At 41.1% G+C, this 22906-nt stretch overlaps 1 protein-coding gene across 2 annotated transcripts in view; it reads right to left on the bottom strand.

Moving 5' to 3' along the window:
- Positions 1-22906, bottom strand: part of VCL (vinculin) — a 110028-nt gene that overhangs the window by 7449 nt on the left and 79673 nt on the right. For both annotated transcript variants that reach the window (XM_042909142.1, XM_042909141.1), the window contains exons 9-18: positions 20673-20826; positions 19299-19474; positions 16102-16292; positions 13936-14135; positions 12678-12806; positions 8878-9027; positions 7022-7130; positions 5603-5905; positions 4253-4377; positions 2758-2943 (exon numbers count right to left, since the gene is read on the bottom strand). In XM_042909142.1, coding sequence (XP_042765076.1) covers positions 2758-2943; positions 4253-4377; positions 5603-5905; positions 7022-7130; positions 8878-9027; positions 12678-12806; positions 13936-14135; positions 16102-16292; positions 19299-19474; positions 20673-20826 — 1723 coding nt within the window. The remainder of the gene's footprint in view (positions 1-2757; positions 2944-4252; positions 4378-5602; positions 5906-7021; positions 7131-8877; positions 9028-12677; positions 12807-13935; positions 14136-16101; positions 16293-19298; positions 19475-20672; positions 20827-22906) is intronic.

Raw genomic sequence — 22906 nt, 5'->3', positions numbered from 1 at the left:
CAATTCCTTTTACATACACTCACCACCAAAGGTAAACCTGCCAAGAGTAATTCTCAGAATAGTTTTGAGGAGCCAAACAACCAAACAATAGTAGCTGATTACCTTTAAAAGGAATCCAGAGGGAAAAAGTAAATTCAGCCACACAACTTGCTTTGAACAGAAGAAAGTGAGTACTCCCTGCTGGCTCATAAGGACACTATTCTATATCTTCCTGGACACAGGAAGTGAGTTGGGTCAGCTCTGCAGTAACCAGACACAGATCATTATTTCCTTCAGGAATTAAAAAGTCCCAGAGTTTAAAATGATACATCAGAGGCAACTGATAATGAAACCAGGAAAGAGGCAAAAAAACCAAACACAATGGTGATTGAAGAGGACTTATCAAATACCCCACAACCACCCAGCTGAAAGAAGTCTCCAGAAGATGCCTCATCCAGCTTCCCATCTTAGGGAAAACCCACACTTCAGACCACCTCTCTCTCTCTCTCTCTCTCTCTCAAGATCTTCAGGGCCAACACTTCTACAATCTCATATTGCATCCCTTGCTAGTACTGACTCAGAAAGCTGTTCCTTGGGTACAAACTAAATCTCTCCTGTTGCAAACTAGGGTTCTCATCCCAAGCTTAATTTACATACTTCACAGATAACACATGAACGTGGCAACTGATCAAGGCTGGGTTCAGAGAAGCCCAAATGTGGGCCCACGAGAGAACAGGCCCCATGAGGGGAAAGAATGAATTTAATAACAGGGATGGGGATTCTGAAAGGCCAAGGCAAGAAGCAGTGTGATCAGATGCTGAAATAGGTTGAGGGGAAAGAAAATAAAAGGAACTGCCTCAAGGAAGGCAAACCATGTATATGAAGAATGGTGAACACAGGTTTTTTTGTTTTGTTTTGTTTTTAAGAATTTTGTGGGGCTCGAAATCACAACCCCAAGATACAGAGTCACATGCTCTACCAACTGAGCCAGCCAGGTGCTCCTGAACACGGGTTTTTTTATATCAAACATCAGTGGGGCACCTGAGTGGCTCAGTCAGTTAAGTGTCCGACTCTTGACCTCAGCTTAGGTCTTGATCTCAGGGTCATGAATTCAAGCTCCATTGGACTCCACACTGGTCATGGGGCCTACTTAAAAAAAAAAAAAAAAAAATCGCTAACCAAGAGGAAGTAAGAGTTTACATGGAAGTTTAACTGAGGTTGCTATCACTCCTAAAATTCTTATCCTGTACAGGAAACATGTCTCCAAATGTTGATGACAGAGTTGGAGAATTCAGGGAAAACAAGGGGTTCAGGTACATTCTAAACTCTTTCCCTAAACTCTGTCTCAAGTAGGACTCATCCCCATTCCTTAGAAGAGAAGCCAGCTCACTGCTACTGGGGTTCAGAGTCTCAAAATGTACAAAAACAGACTGACAGATACACAAACACATAACACACCCATCCCCCAGATACACACGGTTCAAATAGCTCCTGACTTCACACAGCTCAAAGTTGGCAATCTCCTAATGTTCCAAATCTCCAGGGATAGTCAGACCTAAAGACTTCTGGCCACAAATGGCAGAGTCGGAAAAATATGTAGGCTGATGCTCTCTGCCCCTTAAGTTTGTTTATAATTCATGTATGTTTTGTGTCCTGCTGCACAGTATATCTGGGTTTACTGTAATAAAGCTTAAATTTCCTTTAAAATCTTTAAGTAAAACCAACCTTCATCGTCACCTCCATCCCACTCTCCACATGCAGTGGGACTCTGCTAAGGTCCTGGAGGTGTGCATGCCCTAGTTAGAAAGATACAATTATAAATAATTCCATGGTCAGGCCCAACACCAGCAAGGTCACACTATTCATTCCTTCTTAGAACCTAGGCTCACAGCTAACAGCACAGAAAAATACAGAATTAAAAACCCAAGGTCAATTTCCCAGGCTGGAAAAACCCAAGATCAGCTGCGTGCAGAAGGTCCCTGGGGAACTACATTTAATACAAGAGCTTGAGACAGTTGAGGGTGTAAAAAGGCAAATAAATGGTGGGAATAAAGATCTAGAAGAAAGGGTCATATCACGAACAGTTTAGAACTATATTTCATTGCAAGGTTAGCAATAACATTTAGCTTACATCTAGAAAAGCTTCCACTCACTTTCCATCATTTAGGGGAAAATAGGCAAAAGTTATTCCCAGGGCATGACTGCTGCCAGCATCTAAATTTTCACCAACCACACTAATAGTTACACTTTCAGATTTGTCGAGGTGGAGTTAGCCTGGAGCTGTCTTGAACCAAGGCGTAAGATGATTCTAAGGAAAGGACAAAGCACATGGCTTTTAAGACACCAATCTAACTGCCTTTATGCAAAACAGAAGGAAAATGCAAACACTTCACCTAGCTCTAGCAGAGCCCACAGAAGACTATTTCATGTTTGGAGTGCTGATAATTAGCAAGAAAGCATCTAAAAACATTCAGCAATCTTAAGAAAGAGAAGCAGTTTCTCAAAGACCCCAAATGTCCAGGGTCACAGCAGCTGACCCTTGCATGGACAGAGGACAGGAACCCTCCTCTTAAATCACAGGCAGCCTAGATGACAATAGAAGGAGAAGCCATCAGGCGCCAGAAGCATCTTACTAAACCACAAGTAAGAAGAGGAACATGCTATTGACAACAACAGGAACCAAAGCAGACAGAGGGTAACTTTCCAAACAGACTCTTCTTCCTGGGCTGTGTGTACAGTTCTTCATCCTTTTTCCACAAGAAAAGCTTCATTACTTACCTTGCTGGACCACTTGCGAGCTTCATCATGGAGCTGCCTGGCAGCCATCATCATTGGCTGGTTAATCACCTCCCCGGCTTTCTGCTCAGGGAACTCTTCATCCTTCTCCTCTGGTGGTGGGGGCCTGGGTGGAGGGACCTCACCCTCAGGCAGCGGTGGTTTGGGAGGAGCAAGCTCATCTGTCAGCTAAGAAAGAATTACTGGGTTGTAAGTAAAACCCTAGGAACTACTCCCCTCTAGAATTCTTTCCTTTCCTCTAAAAAGCATCCCCAGAAAAGCCACCCACATTCATTCCATATAAGACCACCCACACTGAGCACAAGGACCACCTGCTTCAATCTCAACAGATGCATATTTTCTTCCTTGTTCTCCACAAAAAGCCAGCAGCTACAGTTTTGGACATATTCCAGGGAGGCACGCACGCACTACTGGACCAAGGATTCCCAAAGAAGATCTAATTTGTGGCCCTGACTATGTTGAAGGGAAGGTGCACAGGCAAATAATTTCTCCCCTGGGCCTCAGGGTCCTCCTCTGTCAATAAGGGGTAGCTAAACAAGCCTCGAAGATCTTGATTCTGCGTGTCATAAATCTGTTGATCCCATAAAAAGCCATTTGCCAGAATAGCCCCCACCCACCCTGGCCCTAACAACCCACCAACAGTCCAGCTATAAAGAATCAAATGAGGCTGAGGCACTGGAGGCTAGGGAAGCACTGTGTCTTAGTTTGGGCAAAATGACCCAGTTGTATCCTCAAACAACTTAGAAATTTACATCTTTTATCGACATTAAACATGGCAAAGTAAGTCAAGGAGAGTAAATCAAAGTATTGCCTTGATAAACTATTCCCAAAGTCCAGCTATTTCTAATACTTGGTTAGAATAATCACTATTTCCTATTCTAGGATTTGTATCTATAAGATATTGCCCAGCTAAGCCTCTTTCTAAACCACTGATTTATGGAAGAATAAATTTATGGTACTTTGGGGTGCGTCAAAAGAGTTTACATGATAGTTGGGGGGAAAATAAACTTGAAAACAAAGAGACTGTATTACTTTGTTACTAAAAAAAAAAGTCAAGTAAAGGAACAAAGAATGCACACAAGAGTGTACCCACTTCAGTTTGCCATTGTCAACTGGGAACACAAGAAAATCTCACCGCAAGATTATTTTCCCACTCTTCATTAACTTACTACTACCTCATCACTCATCACATGCACACTTACCAAAGCCAGTTCCTCTGCTCCAATCAGTTCCCAACACAGCAGGCCAACCCCACAGACCCCCACCTACCCAGCACGCCCCATGCAGAACCATGGGGTTAGGACTCCACTAATTTCAGAATGAAAGATGAAAGTCAACTTGTGCATCCAACTAGGCTTTAAGCAGAAGTTAAAAAAAGACCGCTGGCAACTGAGGCTCCAGAACACAGCCAACCTCCCCCTTGTTAGAGTCCCAACACCCTCTGCTCAATTCTCCCCATCACTCTGAATTTACTTACACGGAGCTGTTCAAGGTCTGGCGGAGGAGGCGGGAAGTCAGGCTCCTGAGGTTGGAAGGCTTCTCTGACCTTGGCCACAGCTCCCAGGATCCGATATCCTGAGTCCAGGAAGCTCTTTTGCAGGCCTAAACATAAGAAGCCCTCACTTTCAGCTGGGCAGGTCAGCACCCTGGAGCACTGTCTGTCCAGCAGAAGAACTGGTTTCTATTAACAAAAGCTGGATGTGAAGCTGCCAGGAAGCATCACAGGCAGTGATTGAAGGGGAAAGGAGGTAAGGGCAGGGCAGAAGCCGCGAGGCATACAAAGAGTCAGAAGGGTCACAGCCAGCTATTCCCAGTGGTGCAGGGTGCCTTCTTGCCTGTACAATTAACAAGTACTCAAGACACTCCTGGGCGTGATCACTTTGGGCTCAGGTGGTGCTCATCACCTCTTTTATGATGAACCAGTCAAGAGATATGCCTGCCTAACTCAGAACAGGGGAGATGTCAGTTTCAGATTGGGCATACATTCCCTGGAGTCTGTCTTATCTTTCTCACTACTCCTTTGCTCACCTTGGCATTAAGTGTATTAACCCTCTCTGTTGAGCTGCTGCTGCTACAGTGTCCAGTCACCGGGAATTCAAGAATTCTCCTCAAACTACTAGAAACTCCAATTAGGAACCTGAGCGTGTCCTTAGTGATGGTGGGTTCGAGATACCAGAAAGATCCTGCCTGGGCTAGGGATGAATAGGGCAGTCCTTCCTACCCACTCCCTTACACTGACTGCATTCTACTCACAGACAAGGCTAGACACACTGGATGCTCAGAACAGGAAGGAATTCGATGTTTCTAACCAAAGGAGTGGTAACATCTTCAGTAATACTGAAAACGTGCTCAAAGTTCAGCTAAAGAAAGTCCAGACTCTTTGGTAGAGGATGAGGACACTCACCTAGGAGATCTACACGTCAACTTAAGCCCTCCCAATTTGACAGAAACAGAAAATGTTTAACAGAGTAAAAGCATTTTAAGAAAAGCAGAAAAGAAGTTATGCATTGGTTATCATGCATCTTTTGGGCAATTTCCAAAACAACAAGTAAACAGGACCAGGGGGTATCTAATCAGACAAGCACAGAAAAGTTGGTCCAGAGAAACTAACTTGCAACAAACCTGCAATATTGCAGAAATTAGTCTGTGCAATATTTTTTTTTTGGACATGAAAAGATTAATCTAGCACTCTCAAACTAAGTATCTGTAGTTTCAGCTCCCAGATATTGTATGCGGTGGTTGCGGGTGGGTGCATATCGTCTTACCACTCTGTCGGCTTCCTGAGTTAACCTCTCAAGTGAGGTGAACCACACCATGAATTGCTTACCAGGGTCAGAAATGTTTCCGGCCACAGCCTTTGCATCCATCACCATTGGAGAGATGGTTTTGCTCAATTCATCAGAGGCGGCTTTCACAGCCTCACGGAACTTGGGATCCTCAGAGTTCTCCACCTCCCTCTTAGCCACCAGCAGGATACGGTTGGCCCGGCGAGCAATGCTGGTTGCCCCAGCGACCAACATCTGTGGCTGAATATTGGCCATGGCCACTTTACACTTGTCCAGATCTTTTTTAATTGCTTCTTCAGAAGCATCCAACAGAGATTTGGTATCAATAGCTTCGTCCACCAGCCCTGTCAGGAGAAAAGGAATGTAATTTAGTTTCTATTTTAGAAGAGAGACTCAAAAACCCTGTTGTCCACTCAAGTTTCTCACGTGAAAGTCTAACACCCAGAATTCTCTCCTTCAGCTCTAAGCCCTTCCTCTACAATCAGAAGCTTCCAGGTGAATACCTTAGTTCAAAAAAAAAAAGTGAAGATGGAGACCGGGAGGGCCATATAGAGTCATAGCATTCGTACCACCGTGGTCACTGGCCTTCCTGTGGCTACAACAGACAACCAGAATTGCAACGACATCAGGAGGAAACAAGGATTGCGTCCCAAGCCTTTACCGCATCTCCACGTTGTGTTAATAACATTTTCTCCCTTTCTGCCTCACTCCCCAGCCATCTGTTGCTTGTTGGCAGCTTGTAGTGCCCAAGATGAGCCACTCAGAGGAGTCTAATAACCTTAACCACCTGTTTCTTGTTTCCGTTGCCTCTCTTACGATACCTCAGGAGCTCCACTTTCATCTCTGGCTGCTACGGACCCTGTCCCAGCAAGTTCTGCAGGGAAGCCGAAGAGCCTGCCTTCCTCATTTCTTCCCTCCTCTCCCATCCCTCCCTCCACAGAGAATGAAGATTCAGAGGTGCCACTTCAATTGCACAGACACAGGTTTGTTGGCGGTTGGTTTCTCCTTTTTTTAAAACTACGTACTTGATAAGTTGGAGGAAACTCTGAGACAAGTTGAATTAAATGGTAGCTATTGTGGTTCCTTGAAATGTGAACCCACTGAAAATGACAGGGACACTTACTGTATCCACAAACACTGCCTCCCAGCCTCTGAAACCAAACTCTGGTTCAGACTGAGCAAAGGCACTATTCAAAGAGAAGATAGGAGCTGTAACAATAAACATCACACAGGGAGGGCAGCATTAAAATAGACTCAAAGAGCCTCTCTTCAAACAAAATTGCAAGGCTTGAATGAGAAGCCGCCGCTGCTCAGCAGCCTTAATCAGGGCCAAGTACACTGTCGGGCACATGACCGTCCCTTCATCCAATTACAGCTAAGTAATATAACCAGTCCTACTCGAGTTTCTCAGAACTCATTCCTCAAGGATTAGACAGTAAGAACTCTGCACACAGCTCTACCTGTCATTTTTTCTACATTATCAATCCACTGGTTCTTCATGGTCTCAAAATGTTCATAAGCAGCTTGATTTCCAGGATTTCTAAGTAAGATGCGAGCAGCTGAGACGACCTGTCAATGACAAAACAACCTTTAAACCTCAGGGCACCCTCCCGCTGGAATACAAACTTTCAGCAAAGCTTTCCCCTCTCTACCTACAGATGGCGCTAGAAAGCCAAAAATGGGTAAGTCTCTTTTCAGGCTGAACACATTAGATTTGGTCTCATAAACATCTCACCCAAATGGGCCCCTGCAGAAGATTTTACAGTCACAGCCTGATGTGGGGAAGGTAATAAAATGACAAAGTAAATGGCATTCACTTGGTACTTCCAAACATATACCAAACTGACCTATGTTTAAGCCCTTGGGAAGACTCTTCCACCTTAAAAATCATCACCAAGAAAGATACTAAAAATTACTTAAAACTGATTATGAATATTTATTTTTAAAAAAGTAACTATAGGGGCGCCTGGGTGGCTCAGTCGGTTAAGCGTCCGACTTCGGCTCAGGTCATGATCTCACGGTCTGTGAGTTCGAGCCCCGCGTCGGGCTCTGTGCTGACAGCTCAGAGCCTGGAGCCTGTTTCAGATTCTGTGTCTCCCTCTCTCTCTGACCCTCCCCCATTCATGCTCTGTCTCTCTCTGTCTCAAAAATAAATTAAAAAAAAAAAAACGTTAAAATTTTTTTTTTTTTTTTTTTTTTTTTTTTTTAAAGTAACTATATACAGTTAAAGAAGTACTTTCACATCTATTATCTTACTGAATCCTCACAACAACCCTATGAGACAGGTCAGGTAATTTCTCCACTTTACAGATGCAAAATGTAAATGACTTGCTCAAGAGCTCCCAGTTAATCAGGTATAGCAGTTGGGGAAGGAACTAACATTTCCTGAGTATTTGGTTAGTTACAGGCTGTACGCATATCCTTTTAATCCTCCAAATGATACACTAGGAAGGAATTCTCCCCATTTTACAGATGAGGAAACTCAAGGTCACAGAAGATTCAAGTCCAGATCTGTCTCCAAAATCCTTACTCTTTCCATCATTGGTATCTTTAGTTTTCTGTTTCTCTTTTTTAGAAATCTCACTTTTATGCAGAAATCCTGTTTTATGTTCCATGTTTTATGGAAGTTTTTAAAGAAAGTTACTCATGTTCATATTTTATGGAAGTGTTTTTTAGAAGTTGGACATGTATGATTTTCAAGAGAATCTAACTTGTTAACATGCCATGTGGGCAAAAGATAAACAATATAAAGGTGTGCTTTTTTTTTTTAAATCTCTCCCTGCATGTTCCCACCAAAGCCAGTATCACAGATGTGTAAAGCCTAGCATGGTTCCTAATATACTACAGGTACACAATAAATATCTGCTGAATAAATCAATTTTAAAAAGATGAGTTTCCTATAATTTGATTACTATATTATTCACAGCATACTGGCTATAACTTGGTTATATAATGAAGTAGAAAAAAGAAAACAAGTTATGAACACAACCGAATTTTTAAAAAATATCCTCAAAGAGATGCAGGGAAAGGCAAAAGCTCTAAAATTCAAAGACTAACCTCTGAAGATTATCCAAATATTTCCCTAATTATGAGTGTGGGTGAGGGGTCACTTTATTAGTTTTCTACTTTCAGAAGTAATCTATGATCATTACAGAAAACTACAACAATATAAAAATGATTTTGAGACTATGAGTGTGTTTCTTTCACGACAATTTACAATAAGTGTTCAAAAATGTATAGAAACTGTTCTATAATTGACCTTTACTGAACACTGTAGGGTGAATATTGAAACAATAAAAAGCAAGCATAATTTTACCTGGGGTGTGAGTTCTCGAGCTGTCTTTACTGATGCCTGAATGCCTTCCACTGTGGATTTATTAGCAGTTCCAACAGCAGCCGCCTTCTCCGCCGTGGCACCAAGCCTTCCCGAATGGTGCTCAAAGTTTGCCGCCCTCTCATCAAATACCTTGAGAAAAAAACAAAAACATTAGGAAACTTTATTTCAATCAAATGGGTCAGGAAGCCTAAGAAAAATTCTCACTTTAAGCAGAGGCAGCAACCACTCAAGCAAAGACTTCACAGATGACATCAAACCCTAGTTAATAAGACAACAATCAATCGCCAGGTCTTGGCCTTGCTCTATCTCCTCAGAGGTTTGGCCACAGGCATCATGTGCGTGCATGCGCACACCCGCACACCCACACACCCTTGAATTTCAGCTCAACCAATGCTTACCAAGTGCAGACAGAACACACAGCACTGTGAAGTCTACAACAAGGACTTCACAGAAGGTGAAGACCAAAAATCCCTGTTCCCAAAAGTCTTATCCTGGAGTTTGAAGAAGAGAGACAAACCCACTCGAGGCTCCAGTGCAGGTGGCTGGGTGCATTAAGAGCCAAGAATATCCACAGTCCTAACCCGAACTCCAGCCTCCTCAAGGCAGATTCGCTCACATATCCATTACCATTAATGTTGTAAAAACTCTGCCCCTGACCTCCATGAGAAAAATGATAGCTGGTGCTCACAATGGGGCCTAACACTAGGGCAGGGAAGGTTGATTTTTATTATCCCAAATAAAAAACCTATCTACTGAATTGTCCATTCAGCTCTCAAATTTGAAAAAAGTTAGCTTTTCTGTTGACATGGATATTATGCAAAGTTGCATACAATGAAGTAGACTATTTAACTTAGATAAAATAACAAAAGCTCTTCTGTCACTTGCTTAGATAACAATGCTTTGAGAAGAAGCAAGGCATACCAAGCAGTGCTGGGTCAGGTTTACACTCCACACAGAGCATATCAGAAACTGCCTGACAGAATCCATCCTCTCCTTTGCCTCCTCCTGAGGGTCTACTTGCCCATACACAGGGACCAGGGCAGACCACCTGTAAAGCCCTCAAGCCCTCCTGGTTCAACAGCAGACTCCAGTCTCCTTGCCAGGGTGCTGTCTTGACCCACACAAGTCTCTTCCCCATAATGGCCTCTTGTGGGTTCAGCCACCTGGTTCTTGCCATTTAATGCTCAGAATCTTTGTCTAAATCTCTGATTTCCTAGTCCCCTTCTCCTGGCCTCAGTCCTTTTATCTTGGCTGGTCTCCCATAATCTGGATCTACAGGGCTTTTGCTTACCCTAGTCAGTCATTTCAATTCCAGCCTTGTCTGCTGCTCCCTCTGACTTAACTGGCCACTTAGCCTGCTTTTTGTATCACTCAATCAAAATTTACTAAGCACCTACTATGTGCCAGACCCTGGAGTAGGTGCTAAAGATACAAAAATGATTAAGACACAATTTCTGCATCTCAGAAGCTCAAATCCTTCAGATGTAAAAAGGGCCCGTAAACAGATACTTATATAGAGTGTGCTATGTACAATCATAAAACTAAGCAGATACCATGCAAGCAAAAGGAAAGGCACTTAACCTTATCCAGGAAGTAAAAGATTAAAGGATAAAAGATATATAGGAATTAGCCAAAAAAGAAAAAGGGGAAGATAATTAGGCAGAGACAAAAAGAACAAAGACATAGAATGGAGAACGGGGAGAGTATGCCGAAAACCATAAGAAATTAAGTACTGCTGGGGCATGAACTGAGAGGCAGAGGTTTGTGGGAAACAGGTTTAGAGAGAGTATTAGAAGTAGATCCCAGTGCTACTTTATCCTATGTGAAAGGAAAGACTCACTGAAGGGGTAGGATAAGAAGGTCAAATCTCTGTTTTTATTTTATTGGTGGCCTGGTGACAGGTTCAAAGAAGACGAGTCACAGCTGTGCAGTCATTTAGGCAGCAGGGGACAAGGATCAGAGCTAGAGCTGCAGCAATGTGTGAATGGAAAACGTAAAGGATTCAAGAAATATTTGTGAGATCAAATTAGCTTGCCTTAAGTTATTTATTGGTATGAGAAGAGTCAATGGCAACTCCCAAATTTCCAAGAGAGAGAGAATAGGAAAAGGACAACACATGCTGATGTCCCAACGAAGCATCAAATTGGGGATAACCAGGAGAGACTTGATCTACTCGTCAAAACTCAGAGAAGTCTGGACTGAAAAACATAGCAAATCATCTTAGCCTAAGGGGACCATGAACGAACTACACCCAGGCCAGAGAAAGAAAATGGGGGTCATCAGCAAGTAAGAATAACACACACCTCCAACCCACCAATGCTACCTGGTCTTGGGTGCCTGACCCAATAACCCCTTCTTCTTTGCTGCCAATATTTGCTTTCCTAGATGCCTCTACAGCTGGAGCAGCCATATGATGGAGTCAATGAAACATAAGCAAGCCACCTGGAGGATTTCTGGGAAAACCTTTACTTTCATTCATTCAATACCAACAATGTCCCAGGCATTGTTTTAAGAACTGGGAATAAAGTATGACAAAACAAATTCCTTGCCTACACGGCCTTTCATGCTAATGTGAGGGAGACAGACAAACAAAAAATGAGGCAAACATGTCATATGTTGATAAATGCTGAGGAGAAAAATAGGATATGGAGATTAGGAAATCACTGGGGGCGGGGTAGGGATGCTATCTTGGGCAGTGACCCAAAAGTGGTATTTCAGTAGAAGCTCAAGGAAGAGAATAAATAATACATGTAATTATCTATGGGAGGAACAGAGAGAACAAGTGCAACAGCCCCAAGGTTCAAACATGGAAAATATAAACATGACATGCTGGGAACACAACACAAGGAAGTCAGTGTAGACAGAGCAGCCTGCAGGGTAAGAGTGGTACAACATGATGTCAGAGAGGTAGAGGGGAACCAGATGCAGTGGTGTGAAGTCACCGTAACCACTCACACCAGCTCATAAGAGGCAAATGCACCCATTTCTTCCCAACCGCTTTCAGTGACTCCACACCGAAACAGCCACAACGGGAATATTTACATCATGGAAACAAACAAACATTACAAATCAGGGCTTTTTGGTTTTTAGGCTTTCTTTCCTAGAGTGCCAGTCTACCAGCACATCACTGGTCTTACTGTTATTGTAAGGATCCTGGCTTCCCTCTGGGACAGGAGGGAGTCATCGGAAGGGGGTGAGTAGAAGAATGACACCAAATCATTTAAAAGGACTACCTTGACTTTTGCGTTGAGAATAAAATGCCCTAATAAAAGGGACAGTTGTGACTGGAGTGCCCTTTCCCTCATTTCTTCCTGCCTTGAACATGATGCATAGGGTTACAAGAGCCATCTCACACCATTAGGAAAAGACCAAAAAAAAATCACAGAAATGCCAGCTGTCACAGTGTCAAGCTGCTGAACCAATGCCAGGGCTACCTATGTCCGTGTTTCTTGTTACACCATAAAAACAAAACCCACTTGTTTTCTTCTCTGATAGTCAGGTCTTCTACAGCTTACAACTCAAGAAATGTCCTAAAGACATTACTAACTGACACACCTGATAACTAAAAGAAGAGTTAGCAAGGCCTTTCCTCTTCTGCCCTTCCACCCTTCACCCACAATTTCCCAACCACTGCCTCTGATGCACACTGAAATCAAATTTTACCTTTACAAATATCCAAATATATATAAATATGCATGCGTGCGTGTGTGTGTGTGTGTGTGTGTGTGTGTGTGTGTGTGGCTGGCCAACAGAAGAAAAGGAAGACTCCAGATACCCACTTCTTCCCTACTGGGAGCATCAGGAGGTGCAGTGGCCGCCACCGCCAACAGCTTGATGGGAGTTGTAGTGTCGCTGAAAACATCTGATACTTCCTGAGTCATCGCCTCCTGCATCCGGGCTTTCAGATCCTTAAAAACATTGTTCACAAATAAAAATTACCAAAAATGTCCAAAAGGTACATCTGCCAATATCCTTACTTTAGTGACACATTCATTCATTCCTTCATTTAATCTTTCATTAAGTATTTACTATAACTATGTACAAAGCACTGAACCAGCATGGAACAGGTCTAAGATATGAATCCTACCCTCTAAGAGATTCATGTCTAGTAGGAGAGGTAAGACAGCACCCACATTCTCCACCCAAACAAGAAATCTTACTTCCTTTCTTGGTGGCTTCTAAGAAATGGTACTGAGGTTCATGGGGTAGAATAGAAGACCCTGAAATGTAAACAGAGTTCCTCGCCACTCCCAATGTTGGAGGAGCCTAATCATGGCCACAGAAGCTGTAAGGATTGTTTGGCAGATGCAGTGCCATATTTCTAAGCATTTTCTTACATTAAGAGTAAAGAAATTAAGAACGGGAAATTTTTCTGACACATGTTTTTTCAGTTAAGTTTCTAGAAAAACTTGATAACCAATATATGTACCCATTTCTTAACATAATCTAAAGACGATTCTTATAAGTCACGGAAAAGGTTCCTTTTCATAGTTATCACACTTAGTCCAATCTAAGTTTTCTGGATTTATAGAAAGAAGTCTCAGTCACTCCCACTGCTTCTCAAAGTGGGTGACACTCACGATACCTGAAATGATGTTAGGTGTTAGATAGAACAGTGTTTTCATTTTGATAATTATGTGTTTTCTTCTAAAGAATATTAGGAAAAATGTAACTAGCACATCAAGCTCATGCTTTCATGATTATTATAAAGTTGTCTTTTAAATAAATCCACCTAAATTTAAAAAGGGAGTCCATTTTAAGAAAAATATTGACCAAATAAATAAACACAGAGGACATATGGTAGAACAAATATCACAAAAGAGGTCTTGCTTGACTGAGACTTGGAAAACAACTTCAGCTGCAGTCAAACACAGGTGAGCTTTTTCCTAGTAAGTTCTAGACTTCATTATATGCTCCTTGATCACACTCTTCACTTTCCCTGGATTCAAGAAATTGTATATTTTAAAAATCTCTCCCCTCCCATTTTTCAATAATAGTAAGCATAGAAATGTAATAATGTGTGCTCCAAAGTTCTACCTTTAAGGAGTCTTGGAGCTGAGATGCAAGTGCTCTCGCCTGAGGACTCTCTCCTTCCCCTCTGGCAGCAAGGTCAGCCAGCTGGGCTGTCAGCTGGTCCACACGGTCACACTTTGCAAGAAGATCTTGGCGATACGGCCCCATCATGACATTAGCCAGACGATGCCCTTCGGCCACAAGACCCCGGATGGCAGCCTGACCTGGATCAAGAGGAAAGCACTGTAACTTACAGAGACCCAGAGAAGGCAACTGCAGTACCATTGTGGTAAACTATTGTGCTGTTGTTGTTGTTTGTTTTATTTTAAAGTTTACTTATTTTTGAAAGAGAGAGAGAGACACATGTGCGCATGCATAGGGGAGAAGCAGAGAGACAGGGAAAGAGAGAGGAGAGGAGAGGAGAGGGGAGGAGAGGGGAGGAGAGGGGAGGAGAGGGGAGGGGAGGGGAGGGGAGGGGAGGGGAGGGCAGGGGAAGGGAGGGGAGGAGAGGAGAGGGAAAGAGAAAGAGAATCCCAAGCAGGCTCCGTACAAGTCAGCCCCAACTCGGGGCTCGATCCCATTGACCCTGGGATCACGACCCAAGCTGAAACCAAGAGTCTGACACTTAAGTGGCTGAGCCACCCAGCTATGCCTGCTGTTTTTTTTAAATAAAAACATTTAGTGGGGTTTTTTTCCCCTAACAATAGAAAAAAAATTAGGAAATACAGGAAAGTATAAATAAGAATAGATAATCCACCCATAATCCTCAGAGACTGATACAGTTGAACATTTCCTACCAGTCTTTTTAAAAATTATTCTACTAATATTTATTTATTTATTTATTTATTTATTTATTTATTTATTTTAGTTCCAGTATAGTTTACAGTGTTATATTAGCTTCAGGTGTACAATGTAGTGATTCCATAGTTCTATACATTACTCAGTGCTCATCACCATAAGTGTACTCTTAATCCCCTTCACCTGTTTCAGCCATCTCCCACCCCTCTCCCCTCTGGCAACCATAATTTGTTCTCTAAGTTCTCTATTTTTTTGTTTTGTCTTATTTTCTTTGCCCATTTGTTTTATTTCTTAAATTCTAAATATGAATTTCTCTTTCTCTGACTGACATATTTTGCTTAGCATTATACCCTCTAGATCCATCCATGTTATTGCAAATCTTTCAGTGTTTTTTTAATGCACTACATGTCCCTATACAAATACACATTTCTCTTTTACAAAACTGAAATCGTACTTTACATTAACTTTTATTCCTTGCCTCTTTTTATTTAATGGGAGCATTTTTCTGCATCATTGAGTATTCTTAAAAAATCATGATCTACACATCTATGTAATATTTTATCATATTAACCATAATTATTGATCATTTATTATTAAACATTTATACTGTTTATATACATTCTCATATGTAACTCTGTATAGAAACATGTCTAATTATTTCTTATAATAAATTCCTCTAAGTCAAATTGCTAAGTCAATGAGTATGAACTTTTTTAAAGCTTTTAATATGTAATACTCAATTGCCATTCAGAACGTTTATACCAGTTTATTCCTCCCGCAGTAAATTATACACCTGACTTCCCAAAACTGGGAATCACCAATTTAAAAATTAATCTTTTTATTCAACAAAAATAGTAAATGAAGTAAACAGATCTTTCAGCTTCAGCAGATTTGCTATCATAATATGACCTAACTTCTTATAGATTCATCCCTAAAAACTCCCCAAAATCAAAATTTTAGGTTTTCAGTTCTACTGGTGACTGTGTAATGCAGGAGCCCTCAAAAATGAAAATAACCTTGGTAGCTAAGTGCTTCTTACTTATTTTCAAAAACTACATTTAGCTGGGTATTTTCCAATGAGTGTAATAGAAATACAACAGAATGGAAGTACACATAGACTGGAAATAATTAGTTCAAAGTTTCGATTCCAACCTGAGGACCTTTCTATTTGCCCACAGCAAAATCATTTACTCACAAATTCTTTTTGAATAAGCCACAGGTATCATTTATGGGCTATATTTGGAAATGGAGTCACACTGTAGGATGATTTACTCACCAGTAGCTGAAGAACCCCTTCTGCACCTAATTTCAGATGAACAGGATCTCTACCAACAACTTGCTTATTTTCACTAAGACCAGTTTATGGAGGGTTAAGTGCACTCATGGCCTTACCAACGCCCCGGTCATCCACTGTGGGATTATCAATCCACCGCTGTGCTTGTTCAATCTTGCCCTCCAGGTGGACAGCTGCCTTGGCGGGTCTGCTGTTGGCCACAGCCCTATTGGTTTTGGTCTGCAAGTTCTGTAGGGCCGTGGCCACCTGTTTGGCCAATGCTCGAGCCTCTGGGGAATCTCCTTTCCCCCTGAAAAGGAAAAAAAAAAAAAAGCCATCCTGTCATAGACACTATTTACAGTGAGAGGATTTTAATTGCTACACAAATGCTAATGAGATGCCAAATTGCTAATGATTATTATTAGCTTAGTTTGGAAGGAGAGTGGTTTATTTATTTGGCACTAAAGTAAGAAATTGATCATTTAAATTCAGATTGCATTATCCCAGTTAAAACATTAAATATGAGTTTGAGTCAATCTACCTCAATCAAGCTCAACCATTTGGTTAGCTGAGCTCAATCAAACATCACTAAGTTGGGGGGGTGGGGCACCTGGATGGCTCAGTAGGTTGAGGATCCGACTTCGGCTCGGGTCATGATCTCATGGTCTGTGAGTTCAAGCCCTGTGTCAGGCTCTGTGCTGACAGCTCAGAGCCTGGAGCCTGCTTTGAATTCTGTGTGTCTCTCTCTCCCTCTGCCCCTCCCCACTCGTGCTCACGCACGCGCGCACGCTCGTTCTCTCTCTCAAAAATAAACATTAAAAAAAAAAAATCACTACATTGGTTGACCCCTCAGTTGACCATCAAGGAAAACACTAGTTCCCTCAGGGATTAGGTGGGCCCAAGTAGCCATGTATGTTGTATAGCAGTAGTTGAAGCAGTTACAGTACTAGTTATAGAACTAGTAGTAAGTAGTACAATTTTTTGAGTCCCAACTCTGATAGTAAATAGCACTCTTATGTTATTTAATCCTCATGACAAACCTAAGAGGTAGACACCAGTATTATCCCCATTATTCAAAAAGCAAAAGTGAGGTACCAAAAGGTTGGATAACTTACCCAAGATCCTATCACTTACTTTGGTAGACTAGGGATTCAAACCCAGGCACTATGACTTCAGAGTCCTCACTCTTAGCTACTTACATTGGTATCAAAATAATTCTCCAATTCTTGCCATAACCGATTGAACTGGTTATCTAACTCAAAGACAACATGAACACAGTCAAGCAAGGAACCTAATTCCAGTGTGCATAAAAGTCACCTGGGATCTTAGTTTTAAATGCACCACCAGAAGAGATTATGATTAAGTACACCCCACTGCAAACACAGTGGGGTCCAGGCTATACATTTTTCACAAGATTCCCAGGTGGTTCTGAGGTATGTTGTCCTTGGCCCATGCTTCAAAAACACTGCATAGTCAACTAGTGGTGGGTCTGGAACTAGAAAGCCTGGGACATGGTAGGGCAAAGCTAGACAAAGAACCCAAATAAACAAAATCAACACACAGACTGAAGCAGACAGCATGCCATACAGCTACTAATAAACAGAGGGAGTAGTTTCCAGTTGCCACCAGACCTGGCCATACTTCAAACTATTAAGTTCCATTAGACATTAGATGCCACTACACATTTCTGACCTCCACTTTTTCTTGAGTTTCTTGTAACCAAATACAGAAATAAAAAGAGAATCACAATTATGTATCACAAAGGGAGATTTCTGCCCCCAAAACCCTACTCCAAAGACTTCAGATTCTAACCATTATGAACATATAAAAAATATGACACATTTTATTTCTCAAGTCCACCTAGAGAAAACTTCAGGTTAATCTTATCTGCCTCACCTGTAAAAATGAAAATGTTAGCCTACCAGCCAGAACAACTAATTTAGATATTCTCTGAAGAACTCCTTTGTGATTTTAAATTTCAGTACCTTCTCCATTATAAAGCTGGACAAAGAAGGTATTTACTTTGGTTCTGATCGTGGCTACTCCCACTGTCAGGAAGCTATGGATATGTATATGTTATACTAATAAGTAATGATGGCATATGACCACACAGGAAGGTTTGCTGTTCTCACCATTAGCATCAATTCTCTCTTCATCATTAAGAAACATTAATGAGTGCCTGATATGTATATGGAATCGTGTTCTGGTCCTTAAAACAGTTTCTCCTTTGAGTATTTTAAACTAGTGATAATGTAAACAGATTATATTAATGGGTTAATATTAACAAACATAGACCTAACTGTATAGACATTATATTTTACAATGATCAAATTATTTTCTCTACCTAAACAACTCAAGATTTGGGGTATAAAACAGTGATTCCCAAATGATCAACCTTGATATATAATCAAACTTGAGCTGCTAAGTTGGTCTTTATCACAACCTCCTGCCTAAAGTATGTTTACCCTGCTCCCACCCATCTCCTATTCATGGTAGGCAGGAGTGTGCTTTCTTAGCCAGTATTGTCCTCTTGGTCAATACAAGACTTGAAAGAATTCTAAAGTACAAGTCACTGAGACAAGGTTAGGTATTCTCCCACGGAAGAACAGGAAATGAAACATGCAAGTTAAATGAAAAGCCAAATCTCACAAGATACTTGACTATGGTTATCCCTGAAGAAGTGGCTGGAGGCCTGAGGTGGAGAAGAAGCGACTTTTGTCCTCTTTTTTAATGTTCTTTTAGCAGTTTGTTTAAGAGAGAAAAATACTGATCAAAGGAACAAAGCAACACCTCTTTATATAATCAAAGTAGAAGCCATGAAAGCCTTTAAAAGCAGTAGCTGTGGTGAGGACATTGTATTTAAGGATGTTTTATAACTGTTACATAAGAAATAACATTGCTGGGGAGAGAAGAAAGCATCTTCTTATGCCTCCTCCCCCTCCCCCCTGTCCACAGTCCACAGTATCTTTTCTTAGATAGCCACAAATATTTCCCTCTTGTGCCTGGGAAACAGTTATGCCACAAACATGATATAGCAGGAAAAGTCCTAGCTTAGAAATAAAAAGTGGATCTCAAAAAAGGAGTTCTTAGCATCCTAAATACATTAATTTAAAACCATGCGATCAGCAATAAACCATTAAACCTCAGTTATGTCAATAATAAAACAGAAGTAATACCTGACCTAGCCATGTCACACAGAATCAACAAGAATACAGTGAAAGAGCATCACATGTGCATTTAACTTATAGCATTCAACTATATATGCACTTGGGGGAAAAAAGAGATTAAAAGGCAATGTCAGAAGTTAAATACATACTGTCTTCGTAGATCTGCTAATTTAGAAGTCAGAGCAGATATTTCCCCAAGAGAACGTAGAATGTCATCTCTCTCTTTAGGATCATCACATAATTCTGCTATTTTCCGAGCTTCAGCCAAAGCCCCTCGAATCTGTTCTTCTCCTTCTGGTCCACCATTTGGATCTGCAAGCCAATTCTAAACACATAAAAATGGAAAAAAAGCACACTGTGATCTCCTCATAAACCACATTTCATTCAACTGACAAGGCCATCAGAAATATTTCAAAAGTAATCACAAGGCACACCAGTGATCGCTTTTACAATGTTGATTCTTACTGTTTTAAACAGGTTCTTAGCTCGGGCAAAATCAAATCAATCCTCCATCTTCTTAAAAGTGATTTTTTTCCTTCCCCATCAGAATAAGTATCTTCAGCGGCGACTGGGTGGCTCAGTCAGTTAAGCATCCAACTTTGGCTCAGGTCATGATCTCATGGTTCATGGGTTTGAGCCCCACATCGGGCCCTGTGCTGAAAGCTCAGGGCCTGGAACCTGCTTCAGATTCTGTGTCTCCCTCTCTCTCTCTCTGCCCCTCCCTCTCTCTCACTCTGTCTCTGTCTCTCAAAAATAAACGTTAAAATTTTTAATAAAAATAAATTTTAAAAAAGAGAATCTTCACAAGCGTATCTTTGCTTTAATCACACCTTACTAATTCTTCAATTTCTCAAACATTTGTTTCTCTGTGAACTGCTTGAAAATCATTTTACAGGAGAGTGGCATCAGAAAACTTTAACCCTTTAACATTGCTATGACCAAATACAGTTGTGAATTCTAAGATGAAGAAAAGCTTTTATATACTGTGATATATACCAGGAACTAGAATTTTCTTAGTGCTCAGAGTACTTTCTCTTTTTTTTTTTTTTTTTTTAATTTTTTCATTTTAGAGAGAGAGAGAGCACACATGCACAAGCAGGGTACAGGGGCAGAGGGAGGAAGAGAGAGAGAGAGAGAGAAAGAAACCCAGGCGGGCTCCACACTCAGCGCAGAGCCCAATGCAGGGCTCAATCCCACACCCCTGGGATCATCACCTGAGCCAAAATCAAGAGTCAGACACTCAACCGACTGAGCCCCCCAGATCCCCCCAGAGTACTTCCTTTAATCAAAGTATTCAAAATTAAGATCTCTATTTCAAAATAGAGTTAACATGAGTCTAAACCTGTGGTAGTAGAGGAAGTGTTAACATTGGTAATTGCTGGGAATCAGTCATCACTTAGAAACACCCATTATCTACCCATCTATATATATGGGGGGGGGGGGGAGGGAGAGAGAGAGATGCAGGATAATTATGGAACCTTTCTCTTTTATTTCCCATCCCTCCTTAAAACCATCATTACTACCTGAGCAGCATCGATCTTCTTGGCAATGCTCTGCTTTGAGTTGGTCATAGCTTCCAGCTTGCGAGCTGCATTTTCCACTTTGGCTGTTAGCACATCCAGACCCTGAGATACCTGCTGGGCCTTCTGCATGGCCACTGGCGAGGCTCCTTGTCCTCTGCTCAAAACAGATGTTGTCATTGTACTCTCTCAAATACTTACTGGCAAAATATCATGAGAAGCACTAATATGTCATTTTTGTTAACATGCTTGTCTTTTTCCTTTCCCCTACTACATCTGGGATAGCACAAGAAAACAGAAGAGATAAAGCAAAACACCCAAACCATCCACTTTCTCCTTTGGCTTTTAAAAATATGCATTAGCTTCCTGGAACAGCATAACCACTTTAGAGACCAGCCTGCAAATTTCAATAATAATGATTCTCCTTTTGATGGTGATTACATAATCAAGTCTGAACTTCAGGGGGAAAATGTGCTTGTGATCTTCTTGCTACAAGGGTTTTGTTACCATAGTAATGTGTGCTTTAGAAAAAAAAAATCCCATTAGATTGTCTTATTTATGGGCAAGTATACATTGAAAATGTTTCAGGAAGCAGCAAGCACAGTATTACTGAAAGCACATGACACTAGGACCAAGTAGATCTGTGTTCAAATCCTGGCTCCTGGGACCTGTGAACCTTGTTTACAATGGGCTTCAGCTTTGTAACTTATAAAATGAGGGGTGTGCAGGTAACAATACTTGCCCTGCTTACCTAACAGAGTGGCTTCAAGCAAAAAAAAAAAAAAAAAACAAAACAAAAACAAAACTTGAAAACACTATGTCAATAAAGTACGAACATATAATTACTACTGTTATTAAATTGTCATGATTATTAAAATGAACCTAATAATAATCTTCAAGTCTACCTTCTACTCCTATGCAATCTATAAATATCAAAACCAGTTGTCACTGAGGTGACAAGAAACTGTTGTTTTCCATCACATTCTTAAAGAACTAATTTTACTATTTTCCTCTCCCAAAAGTGATACACTTCTGAAAATGATGAGCATTATTAGAAACTTGTTTTCTCTTTGTAAGAGACTTTCCAAGTCATAACAAAATACGATTTGCCACATTTTTATAAGCTCATATATTTTTTAAATTTTTTAATGTTTTTTTAGTTTTGAGAGAGAGAGAGAGAGAGCCCAAGCAAGGGAGGGGCAGAGAGAGAGGGAGACACAGAATCCAAAGCAGGCTCTGTCTGTCAGCACAGAGCCCGACACAGGGCTCGAACCCACAAACCGTGAGATCATGACCTGAGCCAAAATCAAGAGTTGGGCACTTAACCGACTGAGCCATCCAGTCGCCCCTCAGGTATTTTTAATCCACTCGGTCTGGTAAACTCAATGATGGGGTGGCAACTTTATCAGTTGGTATAATGGCATGGCTTATCCTCTTAACCTGAGCTTCTGATTTTAGGATGAACTCCAAAACATCTTTGCTCCCCTTTATAGTAGCATGGATCTGTCATTCATTTATCTATCTTTTCAAATTCATCCTTATTGGGGCACCTGGGTGGCTCAGTCAGTTAAGTGCCCAACTCTTGATTTCGACTCAGGTCATGTTCTTATGATTCGTGAGATCAAGCCCCACTGATAGTGCAAAGCCCGCTTGGGATTCTCTCTCCCTCTCTCTCTCTCTCTCTCTCTCTCTCTCCCTCTGCCCCACCCCACTCACACACACTCTCTCTCTCAAAATAAATAAAATAAACTTAAAAAAATAAATTCATCCTTATTTTTCATCTAAACCAATATGTGAAGTAATGAACTCAAATACTATTTATTGCCAGGTATATAAAAGATATATATACCTTTTATTTGTACTTGAGGCTTCCCTTTTATGTGCAGAGGAGTGGAAGACTTTGGGGATTTAATTTGCTTTTTTCCTTCATATCTAGTAATTCATGATGAGAAACCATGTTAGTATAAAAGTCCAATTGTGAAAATGTAAAAATATTGATGGGCTACCTAATTTTTCATTCAAAATAAAAAGTTTACTGAGCCCCATGAGAGGAAAAATATATCCTTACAACCTAGAAACCCCAGGTGAAAAGAAGAGTATCAATGAGGAAATTGTTACTGAGTTTCAGCCACTAAAATGTTAAATAGCTAGGCATATTTAAGAAAAGCTAACAGGGGGATAGCTTTCTAATCTTTCATCAGGAAAGGATATTGCAGACTCCAGTGTGAAGAAGGCCC

Source organism: Panthera leo, chromosome D2, assembly GCF_018350215.1.
Source record: "Panthera leo isolate Ple1 chromosome D2, P.leo_Ple1_pat1.1, whole genome shotgun sequence".
Taxonomy (NCBI): Eukaryota; Metazoa; Chordata; class Mammalia; order Carnivora; family Felidae; genus Panthera; species Panthera leo.
This window is presented reverse-complemented; position numbering and strand designations above follow the sequence as displayed.